Raw genomic sequence first — 12,890 nt, 5'->3', positions numbered from 1 at the left:
GAATAAACGGATAAAGATCTGTTTCTATCCATCAACATAAAAAATACCATTGTCTGCAAAGGAAATCTGAATTCAGAATTCATCTAAAACAGTATAAAACTTGTGTGAAAAAAGTTTTCGGGGTTTTTAAAAAATATATTTTTGTATATTTTGCACTGAGCGTTTTAGCTTTTGCACTGTATTCAAATGTGACAGGGGCTGATCTGATCTGAATGAAGGTGTTCAACTCATGAATCCTGAGAACTGAATCCTCCAGTGTAACTGAGAAGCCAAAGAGGTAAAAATGCGCTGAAATCAATCATAAAGCAGTACATTTGTTGCAGACTGGTAATTTCAAGACCGAGATCAACAGTGAATGGTTCAAACCTTCAAACTTAGTTTTCACAGAATTATAATGTTGATGCTGGAGTATTGGTATACAGTTCATAGGGTATACTACAGCTTGGCATTAAAAGAAATCCTATAAGTATGATGCTGAATAGCCTTAATATGCTCTTGATTTCTGGCTGTAATTGAAAAAAGAAAACTTATGCAAACAAAAGTAAGTTCCTTGACTTCACGATGTACGTCTTGGACATTGCCTAGATGTCCTTTTCAGACTTTCTATTGAAAAAAATTTGTGTCCAGTCACTGTTTTATACTATCCATTATTATAGATTATAAAAAATGAAATAAAGCAGATATCCTCAATCGAAAGAAGAGTAAGAATGTCAAACCTCCAATTTCTGACTGTTTCCCATTCCAATTAACTTTCTGAATTTATTCTAAACTGCAAGTTTATCATGCAGATAAAAGAGGACAAAAGTTCACATTACTTAAAAAGTCATCAGTTGCCAAATTAATTAAATTACAAAGACTTCTGTGGTGTTTTGTTGTTGTTTGTTGTTTCAACCATGTTCATGTTTGATAGGGATTCAGTGTGCAAAACTGATTAACATCCAGCATTACAGTTAAAGCTAGGATGTACACAACTACATAAAGCAACCTGAATTAGATTAAAATGAGCATTGCTTTCTTTTTTTACATAAATAACACAGTCCAAATAAAGGCTGAATTAAAAATAATATATGTATCCATCAAAAGAAAAAATGAAATCTTATGGAACGCTATAACCCTAAACACAAAACACAAGCACATTGGTCAAACAAAGCCCAGCATAGCACAATGTCATCTGCATAGACGATTATAACCACATTACTTACGTCTCTGGAGGATGTTGCGGAGTTCCTGTTCAATCCGGAGGCAGATGGACTGAATGAGTTCTTTGGAAATCCTCTGGAAGGCATCAAAGTCTTCTACAGTGTACACATGGGTCTCTGCAGGTGGATTAGCAATGGCCTCAAGCTCACTTCGCACAGCATCCTTAACACCCACAGCAAAAATCTCCACATCAGCATTTCTCAGCCTGGTGGCCGGCTCTTGGAAGGCATCGGATGACTTTCCATCAGTGATGAGGATGGTGACACGAGGAACATTGGCACGCGCTCCTCTGGCAGCCTGGAATATCTTCTCCTTGACATAAGTCATGGCCCTGCCGGTGTTGGTGGAGCCGCCACGGTATGGGAAATTTCGCACAGCCTTGACCACGGCATTTAGATCGTGGTGAGTGTTCAGGTAGAACTCAGGGTGAGGATCCCTGCTGTACTGGACCAAGCTGATCTGAACTTTGTCAGGCCCAATGTCAAAAGTATTGACCAACACCTCTAGGAATGCTTTTACTTTGGCAAAATTTGCCAGACCAATGCTATAGGATCCATCAACCAGAAGGACAACATCAGCCTGCACATCCACACCAAGGGAACATTCTGGATAGACAGAAAAAAAAGTACAAAGTTGACTGTTAAATTCTTTACAATAAAGGTGTTTATTCTTGTATAAAGTTGATATTGAGCTAAAGAATGGTGGTGTTGAGAAAGTCTTAATAGCATGTGCTAGTCCTCTAAAGATAATACAACATTTGAACAACATGTTACAAGAGCGCTCATAGTCAAGTGAAAACTATAATTGATTAGAATTTGGCTGGTTTTTCTAGTCAAATAGGCAGCAGTGCACAGTTTCCAGTGTGGCTGCAAGTCACACTGAGGCCCCCTGAGGTCTAATCAGGCATAATACTAGCTCTAACTCTATCCCTGTGCTATCAGAATTTGGTTTTTTTAATTGCTTTCCAAAGTCTTGGCAATCATTGGAGAAAAATAAGGAAGTATTCTAACTAACAAGCATTGAAATCTATGAACATTTATTCCAAGAATCACTTTTTTTTGTTTTTAAGATATAAAATTAGTCTTCAGGACTAGAGCTAGAAGTGATGACTTAGACATCACTGGTTTAAATTTAGTAAGCTTTTTTATGGACCTGTTCCCAAAACTTTTTGATTGTCACCTGCAATTTGTTTAGTCTGACATGTGAGCTGATACAATGTTTCCAGGTTTCTTTGCATTATTTACAGCAGAGCGCTGAGTCAGTACAGTTTGCCAGAGCCTGCCAATTAAACCACTGATTCACTTACAGACATTTTATTCATTAATCTATGCCGGTAGTCAAAGAGAAGTCTCTCTATAAACTTTTACTTTCATTGTTTAGTACTCACCCAGTGAAACTCTAACTGGCAGAGTCTTCTGCATGGCCGTGATGGGCTCGCTGGGTGTCAATCCCTTCAAGGCAAACAGAACGATTTGGTACTCTGTATCTGCCGAGAGACCTCGGACCACCACCGAGGTCTGGCCTGCGCCCACGTACAGTTCCTGACGCATGCTGCCAGCCATCATGGGGATCAGCTGAATCTTGTATCCGGAAACATCTCCAATAGAGGGGTCCCACATCAACCGCATGGACTTTGAGATTACCTCCTGGACCTGGAGATTGGAGGCTGGCTCAACAACTGCAAAAATAAGAGATGGAATCACAATTATAATGTCATATATTTGGAAAAATTAAATAAAAAATAAGAGACAAAAAATAAGAGTGTATACTGCAATCTACATCAAACTACAGTTTCAACCATATTAAAGGGTAAAAACAAAGGTACAAATGGCAAGAGAATGTTTTTTAACAACTCAGACTAGGCATGAAAGTATTAGTTTTAAAGATGTCTCACATTCGTCTCCACTGACTACCACATTGAGCTGATCTTCTACACCAGCGCACATCCGAGTAATGAGCTGTTTTTGCACGTTCTTTATCATGTCGAAGGTGGCCACACTGTAGATGTGACTGCTGTAAGGGGTAGAGGCCATTAGCCTCATCTCCTCTTCATCTGCCTGTTGGATACCTACGGGGGAAAAAGACAAACCACAAACTCAAAGCTGTGGTAAAAGCAGAGTGGATGGTTCTTCATGAACATGTGGAAATTGTTGTGGTTTTCAATGCCGGCCAAATTTAGAGATGATTCCTCATTTTGAGCTAAGCTGAGGCGACACCACTGAATTCTTAGCCATCCTTGTAAACTCACTGGCATTGGTTGACGCGGTAACGGGTGCATTTGCTCCAGGTCTGTAAATACTGGATGAAATGAACAATCTGTAACAAAGTTAAGCGAGCATTTACTTTCCACGTTTGCATATTAAATGCTCTCTTTTCTGTTCCACATTGGTTGGAAAGTCTGACAACATGGGCAGTAAATATGAAAAGGGTTTATGGTGCTATACTCCTCTGTAAAACTTTGACACTGTTGGAAGAGTTGTATCCATGCATAGATTTAAGTTTGACTAAGACAGCTGGTATCCTGTGAACTTTCTTATTGAGAGAGGTACTTACTAAAAAAATATTTTTATTGCTTTTAGACAGGGTCAACTATGATATGGGTTAAAGTTCTTTCATAAGTGCCTATTTGCTGGGGCTGGGGTTTAAACCCAACAACTTTTTGATTAGAGGCACTGAGTAATTACCATTCCTTCCTGCACCATTCAGTGTTTCTATAAAACACGTGACCTTAGACCCACAAAAGTTAAGAACTCATATTTGCCAAAAGAAGCCATGTCACTGTAAGCTTTGCCTTAAGACAACTCCACCAAACTCCACCTTTAAGAATCCTTTTAAAGCTGGGATAACCTCCAAAAACATGATGGCTAGCCCGATAAATTGTCTCTAGGGAACGTAGCAGGAAGGTTACAGTGGTCCTCTGACAAAAACTAAAAACCATTAGTGTCTCGCTAAGCAGTTTTCTATCATTGATCTGTTTCCACTGACTGCAAAAGATGAGCTATAAGTCCTGAACCACCAGGCCTCTTTAACTCCATAGCAACATCCCAGTGGTGTTTCTTCGTCTGAGTTTGTGGAAAGTCTGAGCGAAACTGGAGCATAAACACACATAAAACCTGCTATCACTTGCTTGTAGGTTAACGATGTAGGAATTTAACCTTCTTCCATTACTACGTCACCACAGGTTGCTTTTGTTACAAACCCCTGCTAAAAGCATTAAATACGAATGGAAAATGTAATGTGGAGTGCAATAAAATTGCTCTGGCTGCATACCGAGGACAAAGATCTCCACCCCCGTGCTCCGGAGCTGCTTGGCATAGCTCGCCACTGGATCCTCAGATTTGCCATCTGTGATGATCACCAGCACTTTGGGGAGACCGTTTCTGGCGCCGGACGCCTCACTGAAAACATTTCTCAAAACGTAGTCCAGAGCGTCACCTGGACCAATGAGAGAGAGAAGAGTTTTACTTCATTGGGTGTTCTTAGATTTAAATTGTAGAATGATGAGGAGAAAAACAACTATTTGATTCAGGAAATCTTTTTGTAGACCAAAACTCAAACTCAGCAATAAACCGAGCAGCAAAATCAGAGATATCACAGAAGGATGAAACACAGCACATAATCATGATGAGAAATCCACCAGCAAACTTTTTGACATTTAATTCTCTGAGGTACCTTCATTGATCATGCGCTCCTTCAAGTTTGATATAAACTCCATTTTTTCTTTCTCTTTTCTTGACGAAATTTTATATTACTTGTAATTTTCTTGATCTGTCTTCTGAACATTTCATATGTGGTCTGTTTCAAAATTTGAGGATTTAAAATGAGCATGGTCTTAGCAGGAATGGTTCAAATTCAGTAGCACTCCTGGCATTTCTCATTTCATCTTGCGTGCACTATTCAGGCACTACTTCACTCTGCATACAGTTACTGTGAGCTACTTTTCAGCCCACCTCTAATCCAGCTCTTCCATTTCATGCTGTATCTGAATTAATCATTGTCATTTCTCTTATTATCAATGCCTGCTCTGTTTTGTCAGAGGGTCCTGCTGCTGCTCTCTTTCCATGTACACCCATGGAAGGGCGGGGAGGTCCCAGATCAGAGTGATCTCGCCAAATTTAAATGACTTCACTTGCAATAACAATCCCGTTTTGACTCAAGTGGCCCTGACAAGGCTGCTTTATTGCTTTCTCAGCAAGTTAAACTGTGTGTAATGTGATTATAATTTTATTTCCCTGTACTTTAATGGATGTGTTTTTAATTCCCTTACATCCCAGAGTTTTGCCTGCCTATTTGTCAAGTGAGCCAAGCGAGACACACGTGAAATGAGCACTCACCTCACAAAAACAAATCAGTCTTTAACAGCCATGTATTAAAAAACGATTATTCTTGCTACCAAAGATAAACATCCCCCTTAAAAAGGGTGTTACTGATTGAAAATGTCCCAGGTCAATTTAACTCCACAGAAAACCCAAAGAACTGAACAGCATCAACAGGTCACCTGTGTTCGTGTTGCCTCCTTTGTACGGCATTGAGCCGATGGCCCGCAGAAGCGCCGGTCTGGTCTGGTGTTCGTTCAGGTTGAACTCAGTCCTGGCGTCATCACTGTACTGGACCACGCCTACCCGGGTTTTTTCCTCGCCGATATGAAAGGCTCCGGCAGCCGCAGAGATGAAGGAGCGTATGTATTTGAAGTTTGGCCTGCCCACACTCCAGGAGCCGTCCACCAAGAACACCACATCGCCGATGATGCTGGCAGAGCATCCTGCAAAAAAAGTTCAAGAATGAAAAGGAAGAAAACGCTGAACATTAAACAGAAAATGTAATTTTTCTGCCCCCATATGTGAGTAATAGCCTTGGACTTTAGGTTTATTCAGTGGCAGTACTTTCTCGATAACGTCAATATTCTTTGTTGAGACTAAAAAAAAACCACTCAGTGTTATTTTAGATTAAATAATGATTTGCATTGTTCCACTTTTGGCTCTCTCGTCTGAAAGTCAATTTGAGTGGATTTGTTTGGTTAATGCTTGAAATTAAGGCCTGAGGGTTAAACTAAGATGTCAGTAAATATCCCACTCATGAAGTTGAATCCTGTACATGTGCCAGAAAAAGCATTTGCTAACAAGTGACTCAATGAAGCTTCAGAAGTTGCTGGCTACATCAAAGATCATCACGCCAAACAGCTCAGCAGTGCTGGTGTTCACGTCCTGCCACTGTGTAGACCTGAATGTGGATGTTTCTTCGGATTTTTGGGTTCTTCTCTCTAACGTTAGAACCTTCAGCTTCCAGTATAAAGTGGCATACTTTTAGTTGCCTAATCCTAAACTTTTAAACAGACCTTAACCACTAAAATTTTACTTGGGGGTGTTAAGATGTTGGATTTACTCGCATTCACTTTTCTCAGCTCAGCATGTTTTAAAGTCATTATTTTTTGTTAATTTAGACACTGTTTGTTGAACCAGACTTCATTGTCTCTCCTCTGCCCTGCTTTCTGGGAGTTTCCTCGTGACTTTTCCCTCATGAAGAGAAGGAAAAATCTGCACAACCTCGTCATCGTGTGCAGAACGGGGGCCAGGGCAGCAGTGGCAGAAGCAGCGCTCTTGTAAATCAGCATCTGTAATGGTTTCCACTTCTCTCAGCACTTCGGGGCTGGGTTCAGCTCACTCCCACAGCTCCAACAGCAGCAACCTCCCACCACACCTATGACCCCCGCCGCACTGAGCATGTGCAGCTTCCCCCGTATTGGCATAACTGCTCGGCAGGGAACCAAATCGATGACCAAATCCTTCAGAGATTTATGGGGGCCTAATTTTGATTATTGCTATACAATGGGGTGTTTGTAGAGCCTTCCTTCACTGCTAAGCTCACACTGATGAACACCGCCCAGAAGAAAACCCACGAACAAAAAGTCGAGGAGGTATGGCAGTGGATTTATGACTCATCATTATCTGAGTAGGAAGTGAAACCCCTGGTCAAACTAAGGTGTGTAATAAGTGAACAAAAGTACTCACTGGCTGAATCTGAAGAGTCTGGTTTCCTGGAAGTTCCTCTTGTGCTTCCACTAGATTCAACTGTAAGACAATGAAACAATCGCGTAATTACAAAAGTCAGTTCATATTATCTATTGTGCTGAAATTATCCTCAGGAAACCCAATATCTTTACAGTGATGACATGTTATGAATCATTTTCTGTCACTGTTTTTCTTCATGTGAAGGCAGACCTCTGAAATCAGCCCAACTCTTGTGTTTTAAATTTCCCTACGTAGGATTTATCCTCTCATCAGAGGGTTTCTTGAGCAATTTTTCCTTTTTCGTGATGCAACAAACTTCCAAATGAGCTCCCAAATGGAGAAACTGTCAGGTTGATGTCATAGTTTGTGTAGGATTTCCAGCATAGCTCAAGCTCAGAGGGCTTCTCAGATCATCAGTTGTCCCCACCAAAAACTGCTGCCATGATGTCAGTGAAGACCTCAGTCAAAGCCTGAAATCTGGGTCAGTGTCCCATTTCATACTTTTGCTTGTAAACATCATAAACATGGTTTAGGCCTATCCCTGGTTTGACAATCCGAAGAAATCCTTTCTTCCTCTGAACACCAAAGTGCTTTACATTTTATTTACAAGTTGTTATCTTTAAATGTCTTCAGTCTTTTCTATTGGTTGATTTTTAGCTACAAACCTCTCCTTGGAGTGGTTTCCTCTAACTTCTGTTCATGTATGAGTAAAAACCATAATCAGTATGACTTTATTCCTCATTGTATTTTACAATTGTTTGGTCCGAAACAGAATTAGGCATAAAGGGTACTTTTTGTAAATTCTTTCTTCCTTTTTTTTAATGATCAAAAATGGTAAAAAAAAAAAAAAAAAAAATCTTTATATGGTGTTAAATGAATCTGAACTAGGGCCAGGCTTAAAAAAATATCTAATACCTCTTAGTGCAATAAGATGGTGCAGTATGTTAATACAAACATTATTTGAAGGTACTTTTTCAAAAATGACATTCTGCAAAATGTACATAGATCTTTCACCAACAGGGGCAATGTGTTGAAATGTGTGCTGCTGTTATCCTTTGGTATCTGCCCCCTAGTGGTGAACAATTTAGTAACATGTTAGTAAGGGTGATTCCAAAAACTACCTTTAATTATGCTGTCCCTATCTCCTGGAAAAATCTGAGCTGATTACTATGTGGGAATTTAAGTCGGTGTTATAGAACTGAGAAAATAATATTGGTAGACGTTGTGTCCACTGACTGTAGCGTTTGACAGTTGTATTTGTGTGTTTATGCTTATATCAGTTATCTTTTAGGCCAGGTAACTCTTGAAAATAGGTTTTTAATCTCACCAAGACCTTTACCTCAATAATAACAGGCTGTAATATTTCAAAAATGTCTTCAGCCAAGTGACCAAAGTGAATAATGAAATTTTATCTTTTGGTGCTGGAACTGTTGATTATGGTAAAGTAATATAGAGGAAAAATGTTGATGGAAATCTGTGGTAGACACGCTACAGGTTGCTGTTTTCCAAGTGCAGAAGAACAAATTGTTTTTGAATTGCAAAAGGGTCAAAAGAAGCGATGCCTACTTATAAATTCTCATTGCACAACTTAATGTAGCCATTATTTTTGCACAATACAATTTGAGCTGCTCTTGTGTCTTTTTTCTGTAATTAGGTAGTGGTAAACTATTCAAAAAATTCTGTAAATAGTAAAACCCCTCCCTTCTGCATTAAAAAAACTCATCTTTGAAGTCATGTTGTTCATGCTGTTCCTCGTGCCTGTTTTCAATTGTCTTGTTTTTGCTTTCGAATTTATGGTATCAATGAGTAAGCCAAAGACAATTTTCTGTCTCTCCTAAGTAACTCTCAGACTAATAACCAGTAAAAGCAGCAGTTGAGAAAAAAGGCTCACCAGCACGATTGCTTGGTGGATTTTTTTCTAGAACTTCTGACCATATCACATGGCACCAGCAGAATGGAAACTGTATACAACTGGAATCTGTCCTGGCTGGCTCCCTGTGCTGCAGATTTGCTTAAATCTGTCAAGTCAGACTTTTAGTCTACAGTTTTTAACTTTGGCAAAACTAAAAATTGTCTTAACTGACTCCAAATGTCATGCTAAATGGACCTTGTGGTGAGCTTGCTTTGTGATTTACTGTTTCCAGGATAAAGAATTAAATACAAACCTATTTTTAAGTCAAATTAAAGCAATTTAAATAAAGAAATACATTTGAGGTTGTTTCCTTGAATGACGAACAGTCTGCTGTACTGAAACACCAAAATACTGAAACGAATGTAGAAACCGAGCAATGTTATTAACATATACTGGTGAAAGGGCAGCCACCTGGCTGTTATCTTCCACACTCGGTGTTAGTTTTTAGCTTTTTTTTAAGCTTTTTACGGGACATCTGGCATTGATTTCCACAAGCACACAAATGCAGAGACACGGTGACTCACGTGTGATCTGGCCGGAGATGGGCAGACTCTGCTCTGATCCAGAATATGCAGTTATCGTTACGACATAATCCACATCTGGAGTCAGGTCTGAAATGGAGGTCTTAGTGGCAGATGCAGGCAGAGTAAATTCTTTTGTTGGTTCTTCTACAAGAATGCACAAAGTCAGAGGGAAGTCATTAGGAAACTATTACATGACTTGATTTCTCCAAGAGTCAGTACAGGGCTTCAGAAAAACCTGATTTCGACTGCTGACCCGGGGACTGGAATAGCCATGTAAACACACAATAGTACAATCGATTTGATAAAAAAACAACTTTCTTTGTTACTATAAAACACACATTATTTTAACCCTTTAATTCCCCTGAATGTTCCATAAGATGAATGCTAATTATTTGTTAAAAAATATCTTAGCCTCAGCTAATAGAAATGAACAATATTAACAGATTATATTTAATGTCAAAACTTTCTCTAATATTTCTGTGCCTCTAATAACTGAAACTGTAAAACTTACAAACTAATTTTCAGTTACTTTTTTATTTAACAAAAAACAGAAACGTAAAAATATTTACTGTTATATATTAGGCCTATTTCTTGACAAAATATATCAACCTTGGTGTTTATCAGTTACCCATCCTAGCTTATTTATTTAGTATTTGTTTTTAACATCATTTGAAACGTTTCTAGGTTGACCTTTTTGTAGGTTGACTTTTTTTTTTTAATAAAAATGACTCTTGTTTTGCTATCTCAGCAAAAAAAAAAAAAAAAAAAAAAAAAAAAAAAAGATAACTGGCTAATCTATTTGCTAATTGACATGAATAGAAAGGCTAATGTCAAAGTTAGCTATATGGGCAGTTAGTCAAGGTATGTAACTGTTATCCTTATTTCTTAGTCAATATGGAAGTGCAAGCTACAGTTTTGGGGTTTGGTTAGCTAGCTAATAGTATGTAGCTGTTACAACTTGTTGTTGATGAATATACATATTAAAGCTAATATTAGTTCTGTTACTTAGCTCGTTCAGCAATAGCAATGATATGTCACATTCACATCATAGCCTCATCAATTTAGTCCTTGTAAAGCCTTCATGTTGAAAAGCTAATAATCTCAGTACCTGTTTCTTGTCAGAAAAGATCTGTTATTGAAAGTAATATGCTACTCACTTAGTACACTTTCTTAAGATGGCTTTTGAATAGCAATTGCCAATAAATAACTAAACATTACCTCTGTTAAATTAAAAAAAAAGTGTTTCACTTACTTTTACTTACATGTTTGTATTTAAACTGATGCTAGTTTTGTTAACTAGCAACAGTACGTCCCTTACCTGTCAATGATTTAATAGTTCTGTTAATTAGTGTCTGTGTTTGATCGTATGTGAGTGGACGTTAATTCTTTTAGTTAGTAACAGCACATTGCATACCCCTGTGAGTGTTTGAATGTTAGTTAGATGTAAATGACATATTTTTACTATCTACATTTGACTTTGCTGATGTTAGCTCTGTCAGCTATTAAAAGTATGTCTGTGTTTGATTGTATATAAGTTGATGTTAATTTTAGTTAGCAACAATAAGTCACTTACACCTGGCAACATTTAAATATATATAAGCTAAAGTTAGTTCTATTACTCAGTGTATGATGTTAGTGCTATTTTTTCCATGCATAAGAAGAAACTTGTACTCACGTAAGTTTTACTAACAATTTTTGAAATTATATAGAATACAGAAGTCTTAGTTGAGGACATTTTACTGGGTTCTGAATGATGATTCTGAAATATGAGTTGGTGACTATCAGCATGCAAACTAATGTTAGTTCTATCAGTAAGTTAGTATAATATAGTACAAGTATATATACTCTAAGGCTGTGCTTTGTGAAGATGTTGAAACAGCACATGGTCTTTCTGAAAGTGGTGAGTTATTTTGGGTAAAGTCTTGGATCATTTGAAATAATAGCTCTTCTTTTTAAATCTATGCATAAATATCTCAGCTATTACATAAAAGGTCTTACATGTGCATGCCTGAGCTAAAGTAACACAGATTGCAGTTTGCAATGTCAGTGCTGGCAAAGTTCAGCGCTGGCAACCGATGATAAGATTTCTCCATTCATAATGTTTTTCCTTTTTTATCATTAGAAGCTCCTGGAGCTAAACTTGTGTCTGCAGAAACCTTTAGATAATTGCAGTAAGTGCTGAGTCCTGTCAGGTTGAGTGAAATCTTTATGACACTTGTAATGTTACAGGCATGGCACGACAGAACCTGCAGGTTTAATGAGCACCAACCTGTGTCTGAGGTCACTTCTATTCTGTAACCCTGTATCCTCGACCGTGGTCTCCTCCACATCATTTCCACTGAGTTCTCACTTAAAATCTTAAATCTTAAGTCTGATGGAGAGTCCACTGTGAAGAAAAAACATCAATGCAGTTAGCACTTTATCTTTAAGAGCGAAGTGTATTGTAGTGATCATTATAAAAAAGGACCAACAGTCAACACTTCCAAGGTGAAGTTAGACAAGTTCACTGTTGGTGCAAACAACACAAGACGCACCAAACTACAAATGAGAGGAAAGCCATTTTGAAGACAAAAAAATGACCTCCGTTTGGCTCGTGTGGCTACAATCAACAACTCAGGCAACAGACCAAGACAACAAACACAACACAACGGTATCTAAAACTTAGGAGGGACACACAGAGTATATGAGACCTGGTGAATTTTGGGCGTGATCATGAATATGGAAGCAAAAAACAGGTCAAATGAATTTTAAGAGCAACAAGCGATGGCATGTATTTAAAAAATGCGTTTGAGGAGTCTTTATTCGACTCGTATGGGATTTACCCTCACATCTTTTATGTAACATTTTAAAATCTTTGTTGATTGGTAAAACCAGAGTTATAAAATTAAGACAACAGCATCTAAAATGGAAAATTCAACATCAAACACTTAAGACATGAAGCATAATCAATCATAAATGGTATTACTGACACCATTCTTCAGCCACATAGCTTTATTGTGAGACTTTTTTGTTTTTATATCCTGACATTGCTAATTCAATCTTATTAAATGAACTTCATTTTTTTTTTAAATATTGCATTGATTCAGTTTAAATGGGGTCCTAAGGAACAAAACTTTTAAGGAATTAAAATTTGAATGATGACTGTTTTCTGATTAAGATTTCACTGCTATTACCTGGTGTTTAAATTTGAACATTAACAACTCAACATACAGTATTTCCCAACTCCATAATTACATGGCGATCCCT

General features: G+C 38.0%; 1 protein-coding gene across 1 annotated transcript in view; it reads right to left on the bottom strand.

Annotated features, from left to right (window-relative positions):
* Window positions 1–12,890, bottom strand: part of col12a1b (collagen, type XII, alpha 1b) — a 150,831-nt gene that overhangs the window by 133,998 nt on the left and 3,943 nt on the right. Inside the window, exons 3-10 of the mRNA XM_085372145.1 lie at window positions 11,914–12,030; window positions 9,645–9,788; window positions 7,209–7,268; window positions 5,699–5,962; window positions 4,471–4,635; window positions 3,095–3,268; window positions 2,588–2,878; window positions 1,203–1,805 (exon numbers count right to left, since the gene is read on the bottom strand). Of these exons, the coding sequence (XP_085228271.1) occupies window positions 1,203–1,805; window positions 2,588–2,878; window positions 3,095–3,268; window positions 4,471–4,635; window positions 5,699–5,962; window positions 7,209–7,268; window positions 9,645–9,788; window positions 11,914–12,030 (1,818 nt within the window). The remainder of the gene's footprint in view (window positions 1–1,202; window positions 1,806–2,587; window positions 2,879–3,094; window positions 3,269–4,470; window positions 4,636–5,698; window positions 5,963–7,208; window positions 7,269–9,644; window positions 9,789–11,913; window positions 12,031–12,890) is intronic.

The sequence above is a fragment of the Diplotaxodon limnothrissa genome, linkage group LG15 (genome assembly GCF_057381915.1).
Source record: "Diplotaxodon limnothrissa isolate DT_005_m linkage group LG15, D_limnothrissa_male_GT1.1, whole genome shotgun sequence".
Lineage (NCBI taxonomy): Eukaryota > Metazoa > Chordata > Actinopteri > Cichliformes > Cichlidae > Diplotaxodon > Diplotaxodon limnothrissa.
The sequence above is the reverse complement of the archived record's forward strand: the minus strand, read 5'-3'. Positions and strand labels throughout refer to the sequence as shown.